Source organism: Coffea arabica, chromosome 4e (genome assembly GCF_036785885.1).
Source record: "Coffea arabica cultivar ET-39 chromosome 4e, Coffea Arabica ET-39 HiFi, whole genome shotgun sequence".
Lineage (NCBI taxonomy): Eukaryota > Viridiplantae > Streptophyta > Magnoliopsida > Gentianales > Rubiaceae > Coffea > Coffea arabica.
Window position 1 is genome coordinate 39,513,160 of NC_092317.1, and position 26,711 is coordinate 39,539,870.

The 26,711-nt window shown below is 35.6% G+C and overlaps 2 protein-coding genes across 11 annotated transcripts in view; one reads left to right on the forward strand and one right to left on the reverse strand.

The window, feature by feature from the left end:
* Nucleotides 1–21,645, forward strand: part of LOC113741688 (DExH-box ATP-dependent RNA helicase DExH14-like) — a 38,233-nt gene extending 16,588 nt beyond the window's left edge. For 4 of the 10 annotated variants that reach the window (XM_072047855.1, XM_072047856.1, XM_072047859.1 and 1 more), the window contains 29 exons: nt 200–349; nt 1,231–1,443; nt 2,077–2,232; nt 2,329–2,553; nt 2,635–2,736; nt 2,826–2,906; nt 3,001–3,081; nt 4,186–4,389; nt 4,508–4,624; nt 4,720–4,842; nt 5,507–5,596; nt 5,671–5,796; nt 5,920–5,982; nt 6,537–6,625; nt 6,895–6,985; nt 7,462–7,611; nt 7,684–7,875; nt 7,985–8,050; nt 8,682–8,837; nt 8,918–9,061; nt 10,668–10,735; nt 10,830–10,995; nt 11,110–11,172; nt 12,976–13,071; nt 13,196–13,363; nt 19,489–19,659; nt 20,447–20,611; nt 20,680–20,811; nt 21,135–21,645. In XM_072047855.1, the coding sequence (XP_071903956.1) occupies nt 200–349; nt 1,231–1,443; nt 2,077–2,232; nt 2,329–2,553; nt 2,635–2,736; nt 2,826–2,906; nt 3,001–3,081; nt 4,186–4,389; nt 4,508–4,624; nt 4,720–4,842; nt 5,507–5,596; nt 5,671–5,796; nt 5,920–5,982; nt 6,537–6,625; nt 6,895–6,985; nt 7,462–7,611; nt 7,684–7,875; nt 7,985–8,050; nt 8,682–8,837; nt 8,918–9,061; nt 10,668–10,735; nt 10,830–10,995; nt 11,110–11,172; nt 12,976–13,071; nt 13,196–13,363; nt 19,489–19,659; nt 20,447–20,611; nt 20,680–20,811; nt 21,135–21,209 (3,723 nt within the window). In that variant the 3' untranslated portion in view covers nt 21,210–21,645. Of the gene's footprint in view, nt 1–199; nt 350–1,230; nt 1,444–2,076; nt 2,233–2,328; nt 2,554–2,634; nt 2,737–2,825; nt 2,907–3,000; nt 3,082–4,185; nt 4,390–4,507; nt 4,625–4,719; nt 4,843–5,506; nt 5,597–5,670; nt 5,797–5,919; nt 5,983–6,536; nt 6,626–6,894; nt 6,986–7,461; nt 7,612–7,683; nt 7,891–7,984; nt 8,051–8,681; nt 8,838–8,917; nt 9,062–10,648; nt 10,736–10,829; nt 10,996–11,109; nt 11,173–12,975; nt 13,072–13,195; nt 13,364–19,488; nt 19,660–20,446; nt 20,612–20,679; nt 20,812–21,134 lie in introns of those variants that run through there. The other 6 variants (XM_072047854.1, XM_072047853.1, XM_072047852.1 and 3 more) reach the window with 3 other exon arrangements.
* Nucleotides 21,646–22,238: 593 nt separating this feature from the next.
* On the reverse strand, nt 22,239–26,199 carry LOC113741354 (protein CANDIDATE G-PROTEIN COUPLED RECEPTOR 2). The gene is made up of 6 exons (XM_027268870.2): nt 25,680–26,199; nt 24,609–24,800; nt 22,997–23,156; nt 22,787–22,889; nt 22,605–22,686; nt 22,239–22,511 (listed from the first exon to the last, which is right to left on the reverse strand). The coding sequence occupies exons 1-6, from the start codon at nt 25,989–25,991 to the stop codon at nt 22,434–22,436; spliced, it is 927 nt and encodes a 308-aa protein (XP_027124671.1). The 5' UTR covers nt 25,992–26,199; the 3' UTR covers nt 22,239–22,433.
* Nucleotides 26,200–26,711: the final 512 nt, after the last annotated feature.

The following is a 26,711-nucleotide window of genomic DNA, read 5'->3' on the forward strand; positions in this document are numbered from 1 at the left end:
AGATGAGTAATTAAATTATTGGTAGACTTGAAATTATTTAGTTATCATTTGGAAAGATAGTAAATCGGTTAATTTTTAATATGATCCTAATGATTTTTGTCTTAGTATGTATCTTATTTCCTTCAATTGGACATGTATATTGAACATATCTCTTAAATGACTGCCATTGTACCCAACACCCATTTTACATCTGTTGCAGTTCATTAAGTCCTTGAAGGATAATTTAAATGCTGAGGTGGCACTGGGCACTGTGACCAATGTGAAGGAGGCTTGTGCTTGGCTTGGATACACATATCTGTTCATTAGAATGAAAATGAATCCCCTTGCATATGGTATTGGATGGGAGGAGGTATCATATTCACCTGTCAAATTTTTATTTTTATTTTTTTTGTTTGATCTGTTCATATCTGTTCAGGAATTGCCAGGTGTGTTTCTCAGGGCAGCCATTCTGTTTAAATTTCCTTTCTTGTTCGTCTCTATTTCGCCCTCTCCGCCCTTTCCCCCTCTCCGTTGCTATTAATCTATTTCTCTATGTATGTGCACGTGGGCATACATGTTTACATGTGCGACACGTTTATGTGTGTGTTTCCACGTGCTTTTGTGTAAACACACACATATGCGTATTGTAGGATATCTTTATATTTTTTGTTGGTGGATCTGTAATCACATTTGTTTGATATATTGCTCTAGTAAATATTTCATATCCTTGGCTATGTGATTGGCTTAATCCCTGTGGAATTCACTGGATATAAATATATATATATATATATATATATAGAGAGAGAGAGAGAGAGAGAGAGAGAGCTGTGAAATAATACCTTATGTTGTGGCTGTTACCCAACTTATTGCCTGAACCTCTGATATTTTTGACTGATGAAGAGATCGGATATTTTCATTATGCCCATCTATTGGTTCAAAATTTTATGTTCGTGTTTGGTGGTAATGTATTGTGATGGATAGAGTTTAAGGGGCTTCTTTTCTTTGAACACCTATTTCAGTAGGCGTGTTTGGTAAAGAAACAAGAAGAGTACTAGGTTGAAACTTCTGCCAAAGCCCTACTCTTGTCTCCCCATTTTCTCCCACCTTTGCATTTTGCTTCTCTGGAGAGAGTCGTCTACTTTCTTCTATAATACTTTTCCTTCTTCCTCCTTCCTTTATTTTTGCTTGTTCTCCTATGACTTTTTCCCTCACTAAAGTGAAGATGGTAGTCAAGGGCTTTTGTTTTTGCAGGTGATTGCAGACCCTACATTGAGCATGAAGCAGAGAGCTCTTGTAGCAGATGCAGCACGAGCTCTTGATAAAGCAAAAATGATGCGTTTCGATGAGAAAAGTGGCAACATCTATTGCACAGAGCTCGGTCGTATTGCTAGCCATTTTTACATCCAGTACTCCAGTGTGGAAACTTACAATGAGTTGCTAAGACAGCACATGAATGAAAGCGAGGTGATTGAGATAGTCTGGCATGCACCCATTCAATTCACTTTTTGTTAGCTTTTGGCATTATGCCATTTTAATGTTTGAAACATCTATCTCCCAAATGGTCTAAGCTTTATGAAGCAGATGTCATTTGGCAATTTGCTGGGACGGGTAATAGTGAATTGCTTTGTTAACAAAGAAAAAAAATTTTAACAAAATGATGAAAGACTTGAATGTTTGCTCTGAATTGTCTTGATGAAGTAGCACATGGCTTTTTGGAACTCAGAATTATAAAGGGAAAATGATTTTCAATCTTATTTTGTAGATGATCAGCTCATCTTAAAAGTCTGTCAGCTATATTACATGGAGTTGGATAAGAGTGTTGAGTGCAATATGTCAATAAGTGTCAGATTTGTTTCTAAGGTTTGTCCTGTTTTTTAATTGTAACTAACATGTTAAGAAAATATGGCAACAACTTAAATTATTTTGTAGTTCATGTTTGAAGGGAAATTTATGTAACTATATATGTCTGTGAGTAATATCTTAGTGTTGTATATAAAGAAGAAAGCATATAAGATAAGGAACGGAAAAATTTCTGCAACCAGATATTTACCATCTTTTAAGGCTGAAAGTAACTAAAAATTCTTTCTGGTTTTTTAGATAATTGATATGGTTGCCCATTCTTCTGAATTTGAAAACATCGTTCTCCGTGACGAGGAACAAAATGAGTTAGAAATGTTGGCCCGCACTTCATGTCCATTAGAAATTAAGGGAGGTCCATCAAATAAACATGGAAAAGTCTCAATTCTTATTCAGGTACATGCAGACTACTTTTGTCAACTGTGATGACTATATTTCTGCTGAGGTGATGGAACTTTCTTACTACCACTATGTGCTTATTTTGATTTGCAGCTGTACATCTCTCGGGGCTCCATCGATTCATTTTCACTAGTTTCTGATGCAGCATATATAAGTGCAAGCTTGGCTCGTATCATGCGGGCTCTATTTGAGATTTGTTTACGCAGAGGGTGGTCTGAGATGTCTTCATTAATGTTAGATTATTGTAAGGCAGTGGATCGCCAAATTTGGCCCCATCAACACCCTCTTAGACAATTTGACAAGGATATCTCAGCAGAGGTTTTTTTGCCACAATGTTTTTTTGGAAATGAATCATGTAGGTCGTTTACCATTGACCTGGACTAATTATCTGCCATTCAGGTTTTGAGGAAGCTCGAAGAGAAAGGGGCTGATTTAGATCGCCTACAAGAGATGCAAGAGAAAGATATTGGAGCTTTGATCCGTTATGCACCTGGTGGAAGGGTACTTTCCTTGCTATATTTTACCACCTCAATAATACCTGTATCTGTTTGACATTGATAGTTTTTGGTATGGCTTTTTTGAGACAAAAGTTGGTCAAGCAACACTTGGGATATTTTCCTTCAGTCCTGTTGTCTGCTACAGTAAGTCCAATTACGAGAACTGTTCTCAAGGTATCTCCAATCTGACAAGATTCTTCAAACTCGTTTCATTTTTGAACTACAAATTTGATATTAATGTACAAAATTGACATGTGCCATCTTTTAGGTGGATTTGATTATAACACCAGATTTTGTGTGGAAGGATCGCTTTCATGGCACTGCCCTAAGGTGGTGGATTCTGGTTGAGGTGAACTTTTGCTACGTTCTTCTGTCTTGAACAGAAACCTAAGAAGCCTATGAGCACAAATTTATTGATCAGCTTTCTGTGGATCATTTCTTCCTTTAGCGTAGCCTTCAAGTTAAACATTTGGTTAAATAGGTGGTTTTCAAATTAGCTATAGATAAGAAGGTTATTTTTCTGAACAAGTCACAATAATAACCAGAAAGGGACAAGGATTTCATTCCAAAAGCTGATAGAAACCCGATGAACTTTGGCCTTATAAGGACAAAAACTCCTCCAGGTTATGGTAAAAATCTCAAGTTGAAAAAAGAGCCATATGAGCCTTGTCCTCTTTACTAGTTCTCTATGACTGTATTTGCCCTTGATCCTGATTATCAGTTTACCATAATGTTCAGATGAAAGTATTTGCACGTAGGTATTAGGTTGGATTCTAGAAAGGCATCCAGTATTCTGGATCTTTTTTAAAAAAAGAAAAATACTGTCTGTTTAATAATTTAAACTTGAAAAGCGATGCAAGCCCATCCATAGCTTAGTTCTGCATTTTTAAAGGATGAATGTTGACAAACAATCATGCAGTTCAGACTGGTCTTGTGATTACCATGTGGGCTGCATAATCTTTCAGTTGCAAGTTTGTTAATTCACTAATATTTAGTGGTTGATCATCAATACATTAAGCATGAGATTATGACATGTGGAGCGACCTTTTTTAGGTTCTTTTTGGTTTGTATGAAGGGAAAGGAGCATATGTTGCTGTGAAGAGTGTGTTTTTCTTTGGTCTTCTTAGCTCAAAATTGTTTTACGTCAGTTTTGCTTGACAAAAATTCCTGGTGCTACATTTTGGTCTATTATCTTGGAGCATTAGTCTCCTTGTAGGTATTTTATTGCCAATAGCGGCTTTTTCAAAGCCGTCTTGCATCAATTGGAGTTAGGCTATACTTGATTAAACTTTCTGCAACAGAAGAAGTGTGTGTGTGTGTGTAAAGAAGAAAGAAAAGATCACTCTAGACTTATGGGTTATACTCAAACTTCCTGATGTCTTTTCTATTGTTTTCAACGTCTACCTAGAGTCCTTATAAGTTTTACAGAACTTTGGTGCTCTCTTACTCACAGGATTCTGATAATGACCACATTTACCACTCTGAGCTATTTACATTGACAAAACGGATGGCTAAAGCGGAACCTTATAAGCTATCTTTTACCGTGCCAATCTTTGAGCCACATCCTCCTCAGTATTACATTCGTGCAGTTTCTGACTCCTGGTTGCATGCAGAGGCATTCTACACTATATCCTTTCATAATCTTGCCTTGCCAGAGGTGGTGTTGCTAGCTTATTCCTCATATATATTTCTTGAATGCATCTAGTGTCTTTTAATTGTAGGTTCATTCATCATTTAGTTTCAAATTCTTCATAACACGATGATATTTCATTCAGGGTCGCACATCCCATACTGAACTTTTAGATTTGAAACCCCTTCCTGTGACTGCACTTGGCAATTTAACTTATGAAGCTTTGTACAACTTTACACATTTCAATCCTATTCAGACACAGGTTTGTATCTTTACTTTCTCAATCAGACTTTAGTAGTAGTCATGTTAGTAATTAGCTTCAGTATTGTTAGTTTATGTTTGTTGATCTTTTGGCAGGCTTTTCATGTGCTTTATCATTCGAACAAAAATGTTCTCTTAGGAGCTCCAACTGGAAGTGGAAAAACCATATCAGCTGAACTTGCTATGCTCCATCTCTTTAACACCCAGCCTGACATGAAGGTACTCGTATTTTTTGCTGCATCTAATTTTTCTTCTGCATTGCTCTGAATGCAGAACTTCGAGCCAGTTTTAATTTGTGGAATGAATGATGAAGAACTTTCCTTTGAGATATAGGTTGTTGTCGTATATAATTTTGAAATAATGAATAATTTGAAAGCTTAAGCTCTTTACCCCCTTATTTTGATGGTGTTCTGCAAGAACAAGTAATTGATGCTACAGAGGAGAAGAACGATATTTCATAAAAGTGCTGTTTACATCTCTCTAGCTTTAGCATTCAAGCACCGTATATCACCTAGCCTAGTTATTTTTGAGCTTTCTTCTAATTTCCGTTTCTTAGTCAATGTATAATGATTCAATGTTTCATGTCTTAATGGGTTTAGTTACTTGGAGGATAAGATTCTAGCTTGGTTGGGAGTTGGAACATTAGTTTAGAACCAATAAAGTATGTCAGCTTTGTATTGTAGAGAAATTCCTTGTTTGAACCTTCTTATTTTATATCAATGACTATGACCTAGTGCAGACCCTCATTGGATGTTGGTTCTTAACATTGATGGCCATCCATCAAAATGAAAAAAAAATAGAGACTTTAAAATGTTGAACAACTAAAATTTGTCTTGCTGCGGAATATAATTAGTTATGTGCCTAAGTCATGATGTTAATGCAGGTCATCTACATAGCACCTCTGAAGGCTATAGTTCGGGAAAGGATGAACGATTGGAGGAAGCATCTTGTTTCTCGACTTGGAAAACAGATGGTGCACATCATTGTCTCTTGCATAATCCAATTTCTGCTTTTAGCTCTTTGTACTAATATGATTTTTTTCATTAGGTTGAAATGACAGGAGACTATACCCCGGACATGATGGCTCTTTTATCAGCAGATATTATTATATCTACTCCTGAAAAGTGGGATGGTATCAGTCGCAACTGGCATAGTCGAAATTATGTTAAAAAGGTGACATTTTTTTCCCCAAAAGCCCATCAATGAGTTCATTCTCTGTCTACTTAATTGATTCATTATTACGTTTTTGTGCATTTTTATATCTTTGGGCACAATTAAATTTTCAATTCACATTAGGTTGGGCTTATGATATTGGATGAGATTCATTTACTTGGAGCTGATCGTGGACCCATTCTTGAGGTATGAAACTCGTAATTGCTTAAGCCGAGTACCATGTGATTATCTTTGTCCCAAATGTACATATATGTAGTAAGGTAGGAATTGTCACCGACACTTTTGTTTGTTGGCATGTCATATTGCTTAATATGGGGACATCCAAAATATCCTCTTGACATTTTGCACTATTTAGGGCATCAATAAAAAGGATTCAGTGTTGACAATGAACATTATATGCATACTTTATGTTAAGTTTTCAGATGTTTATTAGATGCATACATATATATATCTAGATTTACATACATATGTGTGTTGTGTTTACTTGAAAGTAGTAGTAGCCGAGCCTTTGTTATAGTTTCCGCCTTTTCCTTTAACAGCTACACTGATAATAGGATAATGATAACAAATGGTCTTGTATAAGAAATGATCCTTTTGCCAATTCTAAGAGTTCGAAGGTATACTGGCTTCATTGCTTCTCAAACTGTTTGGCTTATAATAATGACCCTTAGTACATTGTCTTTGCTGAGTTCTAAGTCCTACAATTTCTTGAGTAGCTTCATTTTCCATGATGTTTTCAGGTAATTGTCTCAAGAATGAGATATATATCATCCCAAACAGAGCGAGAAGTTCGATTTGTCGGCCTATCAACTGCACTAGCAAATGCACAGTATGTATTTTGTTCTTTGACTTGTAGTCACTCACCTCTATTCCCTTTTCTTTCTCATCTTTATGTCATTCCGGTGCCATTTTGAAGTTATTATTTAATAAATATATTAAATATATTAAGCGTGTCTTTACTGTTGCTTTATAGGGTTTGCTCTGTATAATTATTTTCGTTTGGCATTCTTCACCATCACCATGTGTTGTTTGATGATCAAGAAACTTTATTTCTTATTTTTGAAAAAAAATGATTGTTGTGTTGTCTTATTTGATTAGTGATTTAGCTGATTGGTTGGGCGTCGAAGAAAATGGTCTTTTCAATTTCAAGCCAAGTGTCAGGCCTGTTCCTCTTGAAGTTCATATCCAGGCAAGTTGGGAACTAGTTTTTTTATAGGTTCAGTACGTTTTATATGAGCTCCAACTTTTCATGTATCTAACTAGAAAATATGCTAGGAGTTTGCTAGGGTGGCTGTTACATGTTATATCTAAAAACAGTCATCAGTAAGACTGAAATGAAGCTATGGATATGACAATATTGTAAAAATGGAAGTAAATTTTTTGTCCTTCTTGACACATGAGCAGATAAGCAGATGGATTATAACTAGAGCATTGTTAGCCTTTATTATAGTAATTGCGTAAGTGCATCTCTAGCACAAGACCATTTTTGTGTTGAGAAATGCATATCAACATGAAATTTTGATCCGCCTTTAAAGGGTTTATTATTTTATCTGCTATTATTTATTTATTTATTTTTTGTTTACTTTTGTTGGGTTTCACTGGAAGTGGTTAAGATCTTGTTATTTGCTACAATTTGGTAGTGAAATATGTAAATCTTGTATGCAGGGGTACCCCGGGAAGTTTTACTGCCCAAGGATGAATAGCATGAATAAACCCACATATGCTGCAATATGTACGCATTCACCTACCAAACCAGTTCTCATATTTGTATCATCTCGTCGCCAAACAAGGCTTACGGCATTAGACCTCATCCAAGTAAGAATTAATACTTCTTCAAGTAATGTTTTTCTATATGCATTTCACGTAATGTCTTTTCTGTTATCGAAGTTTGCAGCTTCAGATGAGCATCCAAGGCAGTTCTTGGCTATGCCAGAAGAATCTCTTCAGATGATCCTTTCACAGGTCACAGATCAGAACTTGAGGCACACTTTACAGTTTGGCATTGGGTTGCATCATGCAGGTCTAAATGATAAGGACAGATCTCTGGTGGAGGAACTTTTTGCAAATAACAAGATCCGGGCAATTCTCATTCTTGTGAACTTTTTTTCTAGCATGAAGCAAAATTCTGTAATTGGATTAACTTTGACATTTATCCATTGACCAGACATAAATGTTCATATGCTGGCAGGTTTTAGTTTGTACTAGTACATTAGCATGGGGTGTAAATCTTCCTGCTCATTTGGTTGTTATTAAGGTGAGCTTTACTACTGCAATTTCACTTCTCGCATTATGCTAAGTAGTGGAAGGAATTATTTTCTAACTGAAACTACATTCTTGGAGTATCTTTCATCTCTCTCTCTCTCTGAAAACGATCTTCCAAGTTTCCAGCCAGGGAATTAACTATAACCAGGAAAGTTCAGCTGATTCCTGTAATTTTAGAATTTCAGCATGACGGATCTCAAGTCCAAAATGTGCGCTTGGATTGATAATAAACATCCATTTGAAATATTTAGAAAAATCTAATTTCTATTAAGATTTCGGGATCCCTAGAAAATAGATTGGCTTTCTGATCTACATGAAAATGATGAATTCAAAATCCTTTGAATATCCAACCCATATAATGAATCATGCAAATCCATTTCCTCTAAAATCATTTCTCAAAGCAAAATGTTCAGGAACATGGCCTGGAAATTTGACTGACTGTGGTACTGGGTAATCTGATGCTTTTTTTCCTCTCCTTTTTGTTCTTTTTCCTAGCGTGGGTCAAATATAAGTTTTCCTTTTTTGACTACCCTCTTGCTAATTACTTGGAAGTCTATCCCATACTTCCATCCATGGTATGGCTCAATTAGTGGTCCTATTAAGCCAATGCCTTCTTGATGCAGGGCACAGAATATTATGATGGAAAAGCAAAAAGATATGTTGATTTTCCCATCACGGATATTTTACAGATGATGGGTCGAGCAGGTCGACCACAATATGATCAACATGGGAAAGCTGTCATTCTTGTTCATGAACCAAAAAAGAGCTTCTACAAGAAGGTAAAAAAAATCAAAAAATATTTTCATGCCGAACTTGTTCTGTTTCTTTAGATGATTAATAGCTTAAGTTGATCTTGCAGTTTCTATATGAACCATTTCCAGTTGAAAGCAGTCTGAGAGAGCAGTTGCATGATCACATCAATGCTGAAATAGTTGCTGGAACAATTTGTCATAAGGAGGATGCAATGCACTATCTCACCTGGACTTACTTGTTCCGAAGACTGGTATAATATGGATGATAGCAGTTTATCTTGTGAATAAGTTGGTTACACTCTTGCTTCATCCTCAATTTCCCTGAATGAGATATGCTGAAAGTTACTTTTTATTTCTATGTACCAATTAGACTTCTATATAAACATGAAGTCAGGAAAACCAGAGTTAATCCCATATGGTCAAGTTGGACCTACCGTGTCATCTTTCAAATGATGGAAGTTACTTGGAAGGAAAGAAGGGTACTAATGTTTGAAAGGAAAAAACCATTTTTGTGATATTTGAAAAGTTGTCGATGAATAGATTGATGAATAGAAATGCAATAATGGGATCTAATTTGCTAAGGAAAGCATATTTTGGTGAATACGTAGATTTGCAACTTAATATTTGAGAAACAAAACTTTTAGATTTCATGTATGTAAAGGAAAATTGGAACTTTAGTTGTATAATTCTATTTATAGCTGTTTAGTTAATCTGCACAGATTTTAGAGCAAGCTTCCTACAAAATTGAAAAGATCATGTACTATGAGAATTAGTTAATTTTGCATTGTTGGCTGAAGATGCCATAGTCTTCTTGTTTAAGTCGATCTTGTTGACTGGTCAAAATCAATTTTATTATGTAATTAAGAGGTTTTCTTCATGTTTTGTTCATGAAAACATGTAGCTGCATTCACATGCATGTCGAATCTGTAATCAGTAACTTATGCAGTTTGACACTATTGTTATTAATCGTAGTATATAAGTAGTCATGTTCTATTATTTCAGTCTTTGGATTAGGTTTAGCTTTTGATAAAGTTTGTGACTAAATAGATTCTTAGAATGTTAATTTTACTATAAAATGGATTTTGCATTTTCAATAGTAAATTGTTTCCTGTATAAAAACGTTCATTTGCATCTATACCTCATCAATATTTATTTGGGAAGTGTCTAATTTTCTGGTTAGTAAAATAGATATGCTATTAGAGAAAAAAAAATGAACTTCAGAAAATGTTTAATAATCTATCGTAAAAACATTGGCAGTGTGTACCAATGTAACCTTGATCCTTCACAAAATTTTTTAATCACTCTGCGACATTGATGTAATCTCTAACTAGATAAAGGTAACCTTTTTTGGCCTCTGAATATTATCTCTGCTGAATTTGGACCTGTTTAAGCTGGATTTTCAAATAATTATCTCCTCAGTGAGTTCAAAAATCCAGGTGAACTTGTTAAAAGTTGCTTTTAGTTTTTGATAAGACACAAAAAAGTAGCATCTGTAACTAAAGAAAAATGAAAAGCATACACTTTGATAAGTTTTAAATCATGGCTATTGAAACTTTGATCCTTTCATGGTTATTACTTTTATCCTGGAAAATATGGAGGTTATGCTTCCCTTATCAGCAATATCCTAATCATTATCCAGCATGCTAGTGTCAAACTTTACTCTCATTAAGTGTAATGGTTTAGTATATATGTAGACAAAGACACATATGAGTAAGCGTGCGAGTCCATGTTGTAACATGATATAAATGTGCTATTGAGCCTTCTTTAAGGAATCTACTGAGATATTCTAAATAAGATAGTATATTTGCCTCCAAGACAACTATTCTGTTTTCTAATAGTGAAGTCGCCTTCTGTCAGATGGTGAACCCTGCTTATTACGGCCTGGATGATGTAGAACCAGGAAATGTTAGTTCTTATTTATCAAGGTAATAAGATGTCAATTTAACAGTTTTATATCAGAATATGTTGTGATAGTAATTTGACTAAAATATAACTAAGTTTGTTTTGTGTCTTTTACAGCTTAGTGCAAAGCACGTTTGAAGATTTGGAAGACAGTGGATGCATTAAGATCAATGAAGATAATGTGGAGCCAATGATGTTAGGATCAATAGCGTCCCAGTATTATCTCAGATACACAACTGTGTCGATGTTTGGTTCTAACATAGGGCCAGACACCTCCCTTGAAGTTAGTATATTTCTTGAGCTCTACTCTATGAATTCACTTTTAGCTTCTCGTATGCTTTTGCATCTTATTTCCCTCGTCAAACATTTATCATCATAGATTTGCGTATTTTCATAGGTCTTCCTGCATATATTATCTGGTGCTTCAGAGTATGATGAGCTTCCTGTGCGGCATAATGAGGTACAGATCTAGATGATAATCTAAATTTCACATTTATGACTTTGAACTTCTTTAGATATAATCATACATTTGCACCTATAATTTCAAACTTCTAAAACTGGGATTCTCCAACCTTTCTTGGAATCCATTAATGCAACAGAACAAAAAAGGCCCCCCTGCCTTCTTTTTTTTTTTAAAAATAATCTGGAGGTGAAAAATGGGCACCTAGAATCTCTGCTACGGGCTTTAGAGATCATGGGTTGATTCTGTGACTGTTTCCTTTTATTATTCTAAATGATACATTTGTCTTCCTTGGATTTTTCCTCCTGTGGGTGCTGTTTTATACCTGTAAAAAGATTTATAATTAGCTGTAACTTTCTTCTGAATTCTTATTAGGTTTTTGTTGGAATCCATTAATGCAATAGAACAAAAACCCCCCCCCCCCCTGCCTCTTTTTTTTTTTTTTTTTTTTTTTAATAATCTGGAGGTGGAAAAGGGGCACCTGGAATCTCTGCTACAAGCTTTAGAGATCATGGTTTGATTCTGTGTCTGTTTTATAGGTGCTGTTTTATACCTGTAAAAAGATTTATAATTAGCTGTAACTTTCTTCTGAATTCTTATTAGGTTTTTGTTGGAATCCATTAATGCAATAGAATAAAAAGGCCCCCCCCCCCTGCCTTCTTTTTTTTTTTTTTTAATAATCTGGAGGTGAAAAAGGGGCACCTAGAATCTCTGCTACAGCCTTTAGAGATCATGGTTTGATTCTGTGTCTGTTTTATAGGTGCTGTTTTATACCAGTAAAAAGATTTATAATTAGCTGTAACTTTCTTCTGAATTCTTATTAGGTTACTTTCTTTTCTTCTTAGTCTGCTTATCAAGGCAGGCTGATGAAAGTTAACGAGTGACAAACAATTCATTTTATATTCATGAAAATCAAAGAAGATTATTCTTTGTTTGACAGGTCTTGTCATTATTTAATTAGAAAACAAAATAAATCCATTCTTGTTGTCCTGTATTTTGATTGCGCTGAATGGTGGTACTTAAATGGGCATTTTATAACAGCAAGATTCACGACGGTTTATTTAATGGTCAGTTTTTGCTATCCATTAGAGCTTGTCCTCAGAATCGCAAGCCATAATCTTTCCAGTCAGACTTTTCTGTTTATGAACTCTTTGTTGAGTTTGTACTTCAAACATATCTTTGGTCCTGGTTTTTCTTCTTTTTTTGGTTAATCTTGTATGCATCTTTTGTCATGCTACATGAGATGATATATTTACCTATCAGTTGTGAATAGCACATGCCTGCATGTCTAGTAATATGGCAGAACTGAGGTAGAGGATATTTTCAGAAATCTGGAGTGACAAGTTTTTGTTCTGAAAACCAGATGCCCATCATATCTTTGCAATTTCTGTTGAGTGATTTTACTCTTTTAGGTGACTTACCTTTGCTCCCAGCATGAAACTTGTGATTGTGCTTTTGGGTTCGGGAAAACCTTGCTGCACATTATTCAACCTATTATAACAATCAAGTGCAACTCTCTTGGTTTGATTGGACGCGCAAAACTATTTTCCTCCAAAAGGTGAGGTCTGTCAAAGATTATTCAGTTAACAAGTGTTTTAACCAAGGAAAGAACATTAAGATAGAGAAGAATATTATTGTGCTCCCATCATGAAGAAGTCGACGTTAATTTCTACAATGTACTTCGGACCACATACACGATTGTTTTGTGATTAAATGGTTAGTCTATGCCTGCATGCTGTAGTAACTAATCATACTCCTAAAGTTTGCAGTATTTCTCTCTGAAGTATCTACTTAATTTTATAGGAAAATTATAATGATGGATTGTCCCGAAGAGTACGATATATGGTGGACAAAAATCGACTTGATGATCCTCATGTGAAAGCAAATCTTCTTTTTCAGGTATTCTAGATGCTTGAGTTCCTCATTTGGAATCACTTATAAATATCTGCAGATTATGAGGTTCACTTATCTTCCTTAATATTATGTCTCTTCAGATATATTATTCTCTATAATTGTGATACAGGCACATTTTTCACAATTGGATCTACCAATCAGTGATTACATTACTGACTTAAAGTCTGTGCTTGATCAAAGTATACGCATCATCCAGGCCATGATAGACGTATGTGCTAACAGTGGATGGCTCTCGAGTGCCCTGACTTGCATGCATCTATTGCAAATGGTTATGCAGGTAAGCTCTTTTCATGAGATAGATGAAGGTCGCATTGACAAAAGCTAAAGCCATATATTTTCCTGCTCCCATTTTATTCTAATAAGTTCTTGCAAACTGATTTCCTTAGAATTTCTATTCATCAAATCAGGTTACTAGTCCTCACATTGATTTCGCTTATCATATTTGCATTAATGTCGCCACTCGTGTTGTTTTGCCAACTTGATAGTTTATCATAAGTCATAGTTTACAAAATTTTTCTTAGGGAAAAAGATGGAACATGAGAAATGTCATACTTTAATTTGCATATATTGTGTCTATTATCCATAACAAATCCCAATATTTGGTATATTAACCATCATCTAAATTCTCAGATCAACACTTGATAGAGAGTCCTGTCAATTTGCATATCTGCAGAGGCTCTCTCTCTCTCTCTCTCTCTTTTGTTTTTAAATTTTTGTAGAATTTTTCATCAAGTAGAAAGAACACAGCTGTGATGTCTCAAGGTTTACACAAATAAACTTAATATACGCAATTTGATGCTATGGGCATAAGGTGTCCTGTGGTCTTTGGTACTTTGTTCCAGCTACAAAGTATTTTTATTACAAGTACCATCATTGGAAAGTATTTTAGATGAATTTGGTGGAAATTTCTATGTACCTTTTGCTATCATATGTGGTGTATGGTGGCAGCTAGAGAAAGTTCTCACGATGATAGAAGGTTTAAAACCTACTAGAACTATGTTACTGTTGTTCTGGATATATACTCACAAAAGACCAGTTAGCATTGAGAATAGTTATTTTGGGAGGAAAACATCTAGTCACCGTATTATGAGTGACCAACTAGTATTTATAGAAGTACAAACCTAACAAACTATTTACAAGAATACCCTTACTAATTTATTAGCTACAAGAATACTTATGTTCTCTTAACACTCCCCCTCAAGTTGGAGCATATATATCATAAGCACCCAACTTGTTACAAATGTATTTCACCCTAAAGCTCCCTAAACTCTTGGTAAACAAATCAGCCAATTGATCTACAAACGGTACATGAGATGTCTTGATGACTCCATCAAGCAATTTCTCTTGAATGAAATGACAATCAAGTTCAATATGTTTAGATGCAATATGAACAGCCGCCTGATTATCACACATTAAATTCATAGGCTGTTTATGTTCAAACCCAATTTCAAGTAACATGCTCTTCAACCAAACAAACTCACACACAGTGTGAGCCATAGCGCGGTATTCAGATTCCGCACTTGATCTGGAGACAACTGTTTGCTTCTTACTCTTCCACGACACTAAATTACCACCAACAAACACACAATATCCTGTAGTCGATCTTCGATCTGAGGCAGAACCAGCCCAATCTGCATCACTATATCCTTCAATATCAGTGTGTCCATGATTTTGATACAGTAACCCTTTTCTAGGAGCACTCTTAAGATACCTGAAAATCTGTATAACAGCATCCCAATGACTAGTACGAGGGGTATCAAGAAATTGACTCACAGCACTCACTACAAACGAAATGTCAGGCCTCGTTACAGTGAGATAATTTAATTTACCCACAAGTTTTCGATATTGCCTAGGATCATCTAGTAATGCACCTTGATCTCCTACTAATTTCACATTAGGATCCATAGGAGTATCCACAGGTCGGCAACCTAACATCCCAATTTCATTCAGCATATCGAGTACATATTTCTTTTGACATAAATAAATCCCATATTTAGACCGAACTACCTCAATACCCAGAAAATACTGTAGATGACCTAAATCCTTTGTCTGAAAGTTTGCCTGGTGATTGGATTTAAGTTTCTGGATCCCCCCAACATCATCACCTGTAATCACAATATCATCCATATAAACAACTAATAAAATTTTACCAACATTAAAATGCGGATAAAATACAGAGTGATCTATTCCACATCTTGTCAGACCGAATTCCATGACAACACTACTAAACCGGCCAAACCAAGCCCTCGGAGACTGTTTCAATTCATATAAGGATTTTTTCAGATGACAAACCAACCGCGAATTCTTCCCCTAAACAACAAATTCAGGAGGTTGTTCCATATATACCTTTTCTTCCAAATCTCCATGTAGAAATGCATTTTTCACATCCAACTGATGCAATGGCCAATTATAAGTTGCGGCCAAAGAAATAAGAAGACGAACAGAGGTAATCTTTGCAACAGGAGAAAATGTTTCTAAGTAGTCGATTCCATACACCTGAGTAAATCCCTTAGCTACCAGACGAGCCTTCAATCTATCAATAGAACCATCAGGCTTCACTTTTATGGTGTACACTCATTTACAACCAACAATCGGCTTACCAGAAGGAAGAGCGATAAGATCCCAAGTACCATTTTTCTCCAAAACAAACATCTCTTATTGCATAGCTAATCTCCAACCAGGATGATTGAGAGCATGGGTAATAGACTTAGGAATGGATACAGAATCAAGGGAAGCAACAAAAGAAGAATGAGACAGAGAGAGACGAGAATAAGAAACAAAATTAAAAATAGGATGAGAAGTACAATGTCTCTTACCTTTGCGTAAAGCAATAGGAAGATCTAACTCACAGAAGGGCGTCATACCTGGATTTGAAGATTGAGAGTTAATTGGTGAAATGCGTGGCATATCAGGAGCTTTCTCAATCACGGAACGACGAGAATAAACTTCAAAATTAGAACGAGATAATCGAGTTGTGGAATTTAGTGGACTAGATAACTCAGGTAATAAAGATGAAAGGACTAATAAAACAGGAGAAGAAAAAGAGGAACACTGATCTAACTCACAAGACATACCTTGTTTCATAAAATAAGGAGTGGATTTAAAGAAAGTAACATCAACACAAGTAAAAAAACAATTTAAAACTTGACTGTAATAGTTATACCCTTTTTGCACTCGTGCATATCCTAAGAAAATACACTTAATAGCACGAGAATCTAATTTATCCACCCCGGGAGCAAACTGATGAACAAAACACACACCCAAAAATACGAGGAGGCAATTTAAATATAGGTTCATGAGGAAAAAGAATGGAGTGAGGTAATTGGCCTCCAAAAATATTGGATAGCATGCAATTAATTAAATAACATGCAGTTAAAACTGCATCACTGCAAAATTGTTTGGGCACATTCATGTACAACAAGTGTTCGAGCAACTTTGATTAAATGTCCAATTTTTCTCTCAGTAACTCCATTCTATTGTAGAGTGTGGGGACAAGAGGACTGATGAAGAATACCGGATTTAGTCATTAAGGTATTAGAAGGAGTGGAAAAATATTCTTTCGTATTATCACTGCGAAGTATATGTATAGGCACACCAAATTGATTCTTTATTTCTGTAACAAATGCACAAAAAATGGAATATAGTTCTGAACGATCTTTCATTAAATAAAGCCATGTAACTTTGAAAAAATTATCAACAAAGATTACAAAATATTTAAAACTTAACTTTGAAGTGACTCGACTAGGATCCCAAACATCAAAATGAACTAACAAAAAGGGTTTCGAAACCCATTTATTGACTCTAGGGACAAAAGAAACACGATGATGCTTTCGTAATTGACAAGACTCACATTCTAATGAAGACAACTGACTCAAGGTAGGAATCAACTTCTTCAAATTTTGTAGAGACGGATAACCCAAACGACAGTGAATTTCAAGAGAAGAAATAGTAGCAGGATATGCAATCGGACCATTGGAGTTTAGAAAATAAAGACTATTATGCTCATGTCCTCCACCAATCGTCCTCTTTGTCTTCAAATCCTAAATGTCAACAAAATCAGGAGAAAAAGTAACTGAACACTTTAGAAATTTAGTAAGCTTACTAATGGACATTAGATTAAAAAGCAAATTGGATACGTAAAGAACAGAAGACAGCGGAAGAGATGGGTTAATTTCTACAGTGCCTAGTCCTTTAACTTTAATTGTAGATCCATCAACTAAAGTAACATGAGGGAAGGAAGTAGAATCTTGAAAATTAGAAAAATTTCTAGAGGTACATATGATCATTAGCTCCGGAATCAATAATCCATGAGTCAAAATTAGAGGATGTGAAGAGATAAGCCATAACATTACCTTTTTGTGTTAAAGAAGCAGAGGGAAGAGATGCGTGATTTGCAGTTTGGTACTGCAGAAATTTGACATAATCTTCCTCGAATATGGTAAAAATCTTCTAGGATCCTTGTGCTGAAGAACTTGATTCAGTTTGGTCAGTGGTAACCGCATTAGCAAACCGAGGTTTTCCAATTAAATCCCAACAAGTATCACGAGTGTGATTCTTCAAACCACAATGAGTGTACTCACGGGTACCTCAACCTCCACGACTCCCATGATTTCCTCTACTTCTTCCTCCACGAGAGCCACGTCCAAAATTAAGTTGCTTTATCCGATTGTTGTTAGCAGCTAAAGTAGATTTGTCATTAATTAGAGCACCATCACCCTGTGCATTGTCCTTAGATGCAGAACGTAAGACCCGAGCATACGCCTCTACAAAGGATGGTAATTGTTCACCTGCTAAAATTTGGGATTTGATTGGTTCAAATTCTGGCTTGAGGCCAGCCAAGAATATGAGCATAAGCATTTGTTCTCTTTGCCTCTGCATAACTGTAATAACACTTGAGAGAGGCATTATAGCATTTAATTCTTCTGAAACTCGCTTAAGATCAGCAAAGTATTCAGTTACTGTCTTGTTATCTTATTGCAACTAAAAATACTCCAAAGAAATATCATACATCCGTGAAAGATTACTGCAGTATAATAACTGGACATAATCCCAAACTTCTTTTGTTGTCTCACAATGAGAACACATGTAAGCAATTTGGAATGCAATTTATGGCTCCATAGAATTCCAAATTGCTCCAAGAATTTGGGCATCCTCTTGAATTCACATTAGTCTCTTGTTGTCCTCCGTAGGAGAGTCATCTGTGAGATATCGTTGCTTTCCTAAGCCTGTTAGATAAATTTTAACGGTTTTTTACCACTGTTGATAATTAGTGTCATTCAACTTCCAATTTGTGATTTGAGGCATCACCATTGGCATAATATTAGTGGACGTCACGATACCTTTTGATAAACTTTCAGCCATAGCGAATAGCACTTCAAACCAAAAAAATGGTCAAAACTCGAGATGAACAGTATGCGTGAACAGTACTGCTTGAACAGTGCAGCGTGAACAGTATCACGAGAACAGTGCATGATGAACAGTATCACGTGAACAAGACTTTTGCTAGATGTTTAACCCTAACCCTAGGACTTTAGCTTTGATACCATGAGAATAGGTATTTTGGGAGGAAAATATTTAGTCACCGTATTATGAGTGACCAACTAGTATTTATAAGAGTACAAACCTAACAAACTATTTACAAGAATACCCTTACTAATTTATTATCTACAAGAATACTTATATTCTCTTAACATGCATATCTGTAGTACTTATTATATCCTTTAAGCACAAATATTAGAGATAATCTAATCATCATTTGTTGAATTCTCCACAACTAACTGCCTAGTATGGTTCTTGAATCTCCCATGGTCACTGCTTGGTGTACAGCCTAATTTAGTGATCGGATGGTTTTTTCTCAATTTGTTGATAGGCTGAAATTAAGGAGGTGAATTGTACATTGATGACTCCCTTGTAGAAGTTGCTGGCATCAAATCATTATACTCCTCACTTTCCACATGAAAAGGCGTCCTATTTTTTTTTTTTTTCCCTCTGAGCAGACGAGTAATGCTTTTTCTGTGCTTTGCTTCTTCAAGAATTATTTGTCAAATAAATTCTCTGATGTACATTAATGTTTGCCAAGCATGTTTTCTACATTGATGATGCCTTTAGCAACTTTGTTTTGCATTATGCAACAAATGGTGCTCGCATAAATTGTCTGACAAACTGTGGCACCAGCTGGTTCTGTTCTTCACTTTAAGCACAAATGCTGGCTGCATGAGTGTGCCCATTATCAACAGCATGGATATTATTTGTCATCATCACAAGCTGTTAGACTTACTGTATAAACGCTTTACATTTTCCAGAACCACTGAACAAAAACAAAGCCAGCAGGAATCAATGTCTTGTATCACCAGTTGTTGATGTCTTAGCAAGAAACTTGAATAGTTTCTCATTTATTTGCAGGGTTTATGGTATGATAAAGATTCTTCTTTGTGGATGTTGCCATGCATGACTGATGATCTGATTAGTTCATTGAGCCGAAGAGGCATTGCAAAGATTCAGCAATTGTTGGACACTCCCTCCACAGTTCTACAGGCTATTGCTGACAATGCTACGGCCTCAAGACTACATCAGGTGATTCTTATTCTCCTCTCATTAGATTGATTTAAGCATTTACAATTTGTCAAAAAAAAAGATAGTTTTTCATGGGCGAAAATGTTGTTTTTGTTGAAGAACTCTGTCATGCTGAAGTTATGATGAAGTTTCAGAATATGTACCTAACAGGGTACATCGTGAATGGATGTGTGAGTAGATGAAAGTTTGATGCATCTTTTTGTGCTGTTGGTTTATATGGCCTTGTTTTAAGCTGAAGTGGATGAGCGAATGGATGTTCCATCTGTATTTTGTAGTAAGAGTATGTTAAATATTTCCCAAGTTGCCCCATTTAACTTGAGGGTAGAGTTAGCTTTTGTCACTACTGTTCACAAAGTGGCTATCTGAATGTTAAAATACAGATGCATCCCGAGTCATAAGATCAGTATGCACCATGTTATTATAGTGAGGGGCCTAGCTGTATTTTAAACTTGGTGCCATGTCTCTCTTCCCATCCCATGGCATTAATGTTATCTTTTTCCTCATGTATTTCCATGTGCTGAACATGAGCCCAAATATTTGCTTGGTAGATACTACATTTGTCTATTCCAGTCAAGTCATCTTCCTCCACTTGACACTAACCAGTTCTGAAATCTGTTAATTATGGAGGCTTCTTTGTAATAATAACAGCCATTTGAGTCACGTAATCTACTTTGCATCAGTGGTGGATTTGTTTGTTGAACACTCAATCATAATTAATAAGCATACCTTCCTTTTGGCCCTAAGTTTTTGTGCATGTGCTTAAATTGAATTCATATAATTTTTACAGGATCTACAGCATTTGCCTCGTATTCGAGTGCATTTGAAAGTTGAGAGAAGGAATTCTGATAGCAATTCATCTGAGATTTCCAATGGTTTTAATCTGAACATCAGAGTAGAAAAAACAAATACCCATCATAGAACATCAAGGGCTTTTACTCCTCGGTTTCCCAAGGTACCAGCTTACATTGTTTGATGGTGGATGATCTATAGTGCAACAAGTTTTGACAGTCATTCTTACAGGTAAAAAATGAAGCATGGTGGTTGGTTCTTGGTGACACTTCTACCTCTGAATTATATGCTTTGAAGAGGGTGTCTTTCTCAGATCGTTTGGTGACACGCATGGAGATACCATCAACTCAAGTCAACTTGCAGGTTTGCACATATTCTTAACTGAAAATGCTCTCTGTCTGTCCCTTGGCAAGTGCTGCTTATTCAGTTACTTCTGAAGATCTGGTGAATGGTGGAGAAGTTTGAGAGTTTACTGTCATTATTTGCAACCTATGAGCACAGTAAAAAGAACATATGATCAGTAAACAAAGGAATATTCTGATATCTTGGCTTATTGATTTTACCATTCCTGTGTTACATGAAAAGGTCATGCTTCATGTTTAGGCCATTTTACTCGTGATGTCTTCTATTCCATCTGGAATCTCCTTCTGCACTATTTTAATATGGAGTGGCTTCATTTTTTTCAGGAGATGAAGCTGATTCTGGTTTCAGATTGTTATTTGGGGTATGAACAAGAGTATCCCATTGAAGAAATTGCTTAATCGTCTAAGATGAATCTGATTTGACTCTTGGGAGCGGTTGATTCTCTGCTGTATATGTATATACACAAATGTCTCCTTGAAAAGTCCGTTTAACTGTTCTGGTAATGTTTGAAGATCAGGGCAACTGTGTGATGAACATCTTTTCATCCTATTTTGCCTCTTTCCAGTCCTTTTTGTCCAGCTCATTGCTGGTTTCAGCCAATCCTTTTTGGGCCATTTGTTGTTATTATGGTACAGGGCTTCTCATCTCATCCTATTTAAACCTCTGGCCCCCCATTTTTGTCCACCTCAGTGTCAGTTTTAGTTAACCTCGTAGGAATGTGTTAGGACTGGAGTGAATTGCTGTTTACTATTGTATAAGGCTTTTTGTTGAAAAATTGGTTCATTAAAAGTTGTAATCATTTAGCAATGCAGCACGAAAAATTTTACCCTTGCATTTTTATGGCAATTGGCATCGGCAACTGGAATAGGACTGTTCACTTGTATGGCTTTTGCAATCGTCAAACGGAATGGAACTGTTCAAAGAAACCTTAAAGCCTCGTTTGAAAAGGAAATTTCTACCAAAAAATCTTTATATTTTTTATGAATACATTTTTCAATAATCTTTTTGCATTACATATTAAATTGGTACAGTATATTTTCTATGAAAATTTCAAAAAAATTGCAATCCAAACACAAACACAACCTAATTTGTGGAAGTCATAGCTGATCACTACCCGGTGGGAATTGTCCAAGGAATCCCCAGTTGTAGTAGAGTCATCACTACTCTATCCCCTTGGTTCTTCCCCACCAGGCCGCCACCACCACTCACTTTTTTATTAAAAAAAAAAAAAAAAAAGCCCTGATTTATCACCAAATTGGGATGGTGGGGGTTAGCTGTAAACTAAGGACAATAACGTTGAACAAGCAGCTGGGAAAACTGGCCAATCTTTTTCTTGGATAGTAACATGTAAAAAGATAAATAAATGGTAATTGCAACTACAGGCAATGCTCAAATTGTTAGTAAAGTTCTAAGAGGTGATTAACAAATTTTACATGGCAAGGTCACTTTATTTATGACTTAAGACGTGACAAGAAAAACATTAAACATTACATTATTCAATAAGAAGCGATACTTCTGTGGATTTCCTACAATTCTTAGCAGCAGCAGTAGGGTAGTCGTTAGCCAGCATCTATTTACAAGGACTATCCAAAGCCATTGTCATTTACAAGTTAACAAGTTACCTAATCCCATTCTGCGTCAAAAAATCCCGCGTCTTTCATCTCTGAATAGTATGCATTATCTAGAAGCCAATCTTCTTCCTGTGAATAGCATTAATAGAGGGATATTAAATATGACTGAGCCTCGCACAACGTCTAAAGCAACTCCACCAAATAGAGAGCGCACAATATTACCTCGAAAAAGTCGGCCAGGAAAGTAACATACAGAAAAGGAAGATAAAGGGAGTGATAGCATACGACAGAAAAATTGTACAGCCTGTAAATAAAAGGGAAGGTTTTGTAAAACATTAAATTTCAGTGAGCTATGTCAAATTGGAATACAAAATTTTCTACTCGATTCCGAAATGATACTTTACCAAAGTCCAAAGCCAGCACCAATACCAGCAAATCCGCATGCACATAATGCTATTGCATTAAAGATGAACAACATAATAACATAATTATAGAATGCCGGTTTTGCTGCAAGATTTGCAAGAAAAAGAGGGTATAGATTATGTTAGCTAAAATGAATCACAAAAAGAAAGAGAAGAAGAAACAGTACCAAACACTAGAAGAATTAGACTTACGTGGCAGCTTATCTCTCCACTTTGAATAATGCACAAACAATATATAAGCATAAACAGCTGAAAGCACTAGTCTGTAGGTGAACCAGATGAACCATTTTCCTCTATGTGTAATTTCTACATCAATGAAGAGTGGAACCCCAAGTCCAAATATACATATTACCTGCCAGGAAAGGAAAAAATTTAATGGAATGGTAGTGACAAATCTCTCCTTTCTTATTTTTTCCTCATTTCTAATTTGTTAATCTGGAAGCTACATGCACGGGTTCAGATACTCAAGTACAACAGCGCAATAGTAAACCCTTGAAGGAGGAAGAGGGTAAGACGATATCAGGATGGATTTAGTGATGATAGTAGAATTTGGAACCTTTGCATGAAGGAAGAGGTAAGCAGAATGAGGATAGAGACCCATTATGTGGCATAACAAGTCTAGTTTTAGCTTAGAAGACCTATTATATGGCATAAGCAGACAAATGAAACATAGAAGCTGTATACGCCATATGAAAAAACTTAAAAAGATAACTATGCATTAATCCATTTTCCAAGCCCCTACCTCCTAATTGCAATGTCAATAAAAAGAATGGCAAAAAAAAGCTTCCGAGACATCCCAGCTGAAACCAATGTGGCAAAAGGAGTAATCGTATCTAAATAGATGATTTAAAAAAGGGGCATGCTTACATTGTTATGTTTAATTTACTAGATTGCAGAATATAAAATCGCTCCTACGAGATCGAAAATCCTCATCTGCAAACAAGTATTACTGGATATATTGGACAAAGCAAGGGATTATGAGTCTTGAGAAATGGAAACCCATCATAGGGTACATAATGTTGGGTCACAAAAGATTTGAGGGAATTCAGACCAAAATTATTTGCCTTCATTTTTTTTGCACCAAAGAGCTCAATGTTTTTTGTTTATTACCCATTTTCCTTTATTTGGTAAAACTAAAGCTGTATCCAAGGGGCAGAGGAAATCCATTTTCACAAGTGACCTGACATTGCAATTCCACATCAATACCAGGTTCATGAAACCTTAACTCACCGGCTTACAGCCTTGCCAACTCCCGACAAAGTGGATCAAACGCACAATTTTGTAAATCCTGACAAAAGTTGTTAATGTTGTGTCTTGGCCTCTCCCTTCCATTTTTCCCCATCTGTACTTTGTCTGCCTTCCTTAGTTGTGTGTACTGATATATTATATACTTCCAATTTGGATCTTTCTCCTTGACCATAGAGCTCTATAAAAGTGCTAGAGACAGATATGCACACATATATCTTGGTAAATATGTGTACATATCTAATTATAAGCTTTTATTAAACTACTTATTGACTGTCGTTATTTTTGAGTGAATTTTGGAGAAGCAGGTATCCTTAATGGGAAAATGGAGGACATCAGAAGTTTCTCTTGGAGGATATCAGAAGTTTCATAAGCCTGACGAAGATAAAAGGGGAAAAATATTTCTTTTGGGGGGAGGAAAGTGAAGCTAGACAATGAATGCCTGAGTAAGATGAAAAGAAATCACTAATTAGCAGTCACACTGAAGAAAATGAATGGGAATTCCTGTATGAAGTATATACTGAAAGGAGTTGTTTGATGAGAAACAAATAAGTGTTACCTTGACAAAAACATCTACACCAACAATGGCACCCGAAACCATGAAAGTATGTGCTAGAGTCTCCAAGCCACTAACATAATTGTCTTGAAGCAAAAAAGCCACTATGCTAATTTCCAGACACAGCAATATAGAAGCTGTGGATAATGACAATAGGTTCCAAGCAACATCTTTCCCAGGAACACACTGCCATACCTGTTATTTCATAATCATTTAACTCAACATTTGAATACATAGCTTATAAAACAGACAAAATTTTCTCCCATAATAACACATTAAGAGAGAAGATCTCAAAACCTACTACTTTGAAATGATCAAGTCACCCGCCAACCATGCAGGTAAGAAAAACTCATATTAAAGGCATAAGTTACACCAGCAACTTTTATTAGGCTGCAATAGAGTTTAACCATTTGAAATAAATTTTGCACAAAATATTCATATATCCATCTACATTCACCTCAGGAGAACTAAAGACAGAGCTTTAAACCAAAAAGCACAGAGAAACAATACTAAACTTATTTGCTGACCGTACACTCAGTTTATGGCTCTACAGACTTACTTTTCTGTACGCGTGAGCGAGCAACCATTTTCACAAAACCAACAAAAAATTTCAACTTAATTTAAAGCATAAAAGTTTGTATAGTTCATCGTGTAGGCCAAGTTTATTAATTAAATCAAAAAGTTAATCCCCAGATTAGTGTCATTTCACTAAATATACAATCTTTATCAGGTACATCAAGATAAACTGGCAGACTCCGACTCTAAAACATGCAAAATGATTTTTTTCCCTTCATTTGTCTTTAGCAGTTCCACACTCTTAACATCATTAAAATCCTCATAGACAGAAAAAAAAATTCTCACAGACAGACAGATAACTATTTAACTCAACCGTTTCCATTTTCTCATTAACACAACAGAAAATGGTGACCAGAAAAAAAAAATTTATCAACTATGCCAATTAGCAGACCAGCAAGGATGCCAATTTCACTATCATCACCAAATTGACCAGCACAAGTTCTAAACTTTTTCCAATAACTATCAACAAAAAACATTAAAGAAAACGAAAAAAGCAACCTGAAAAGAGGACCAAGCGAGATTAAGAACAGCAGCGAACCAAAGGAGAACATAATACACAATCATGACGTAAGACCTGCCATGTCCAAGCTTCTTGATATTCCGCTTCGCCTGAAACCCTAGGTACGCTATAAACAACGCCGACGGCACTACAAGAGCCGCGTTATGCCAGAATCCATGGCAAGAGGAGGGAGAGGAGGAAGGGAAGAACAAGCCGTGATACCACCGGAAGATTATATATTGATGATCCCCTTCGCCGGCGTCAGCTCCTCCTACCGGAGCGATCGAGGAGATTCCCCTCAATTTTGACATTGATCATCACCAGAAATTAGCGAAATTACAACAACTAATCAATTAAAGAGCCCTAATCTATATATAAAAATGATATTACAAATACTGATTTTTCTCAGCCAAAATAAAAAAAAATAACGGGGAATTAAGTGGGAGCTTTAATGGGTGGGTTGGGTGAGAAATGTTGGGTAATGGAACATGATGAAAGGAGAGTGTTGAGGAAGTGGTTAACTACTCAGCTTCTTCTGCTCCTTGCAAGACTTTTAAAAATTGGAAATATTTATAGGGTTTATTTGCTTTGTTAATGTTTTTTTTTCCCTGCAAAATTTAAAGTTTTATATTCAAATGTAAAGTTTTAAAGTTGTGTCTCTTAATTTTTTTAATTGATCAATATAGTTCTTTAATAAAAATCTAAAAGTTGATAACAAGATCGAAAAATATTTTGATAATTGTTGTGTCATTGGTTCGAATAAGAAATGTTAAGATGAAAATGAGATAAAAAAACTCTTTAACATTGGTGTGTCAATGGCTCGTATAAAAAATGTTAAACTAGTTAAAGTATGATTGAGATTATATTTACTCTCCAAAAATGAATTATTTAATATTATATTTTAAAATGGGTTGCAAATTATATAAAAAATCATGAGATTTTTTAAAATTCGAGAGTACCAAGTGAAATTGTCAAAAGAAGATGTTTCTAAAATTATCGATATTTTAATCATGGGAAAGTTTCTGAAATTA

Coding starts and splice junctions, on each gene's coding strand:
- LOC113741354 (XM_027268870.2), bottom strand. CDS start 25,991: ATGTCAAAATTGAGGGGAATCTCCTCGATCGCTCCGGTAGGAGGAGCT. Junction 22,890..22,996: donor GTGGAGAGATAAGCTGCCAC/GTAAGTCTAATT, acceptor CAAATCTTGCAG/CAAAACCGGCATTCTATAAT. Junction 22,687..22,786: donor GGTGCTGGCTTTGGACTTTG/GTAAAGTATCAT, acceptor TTTTATTTACAG/GCTGTACAATTTTTCTGTCG.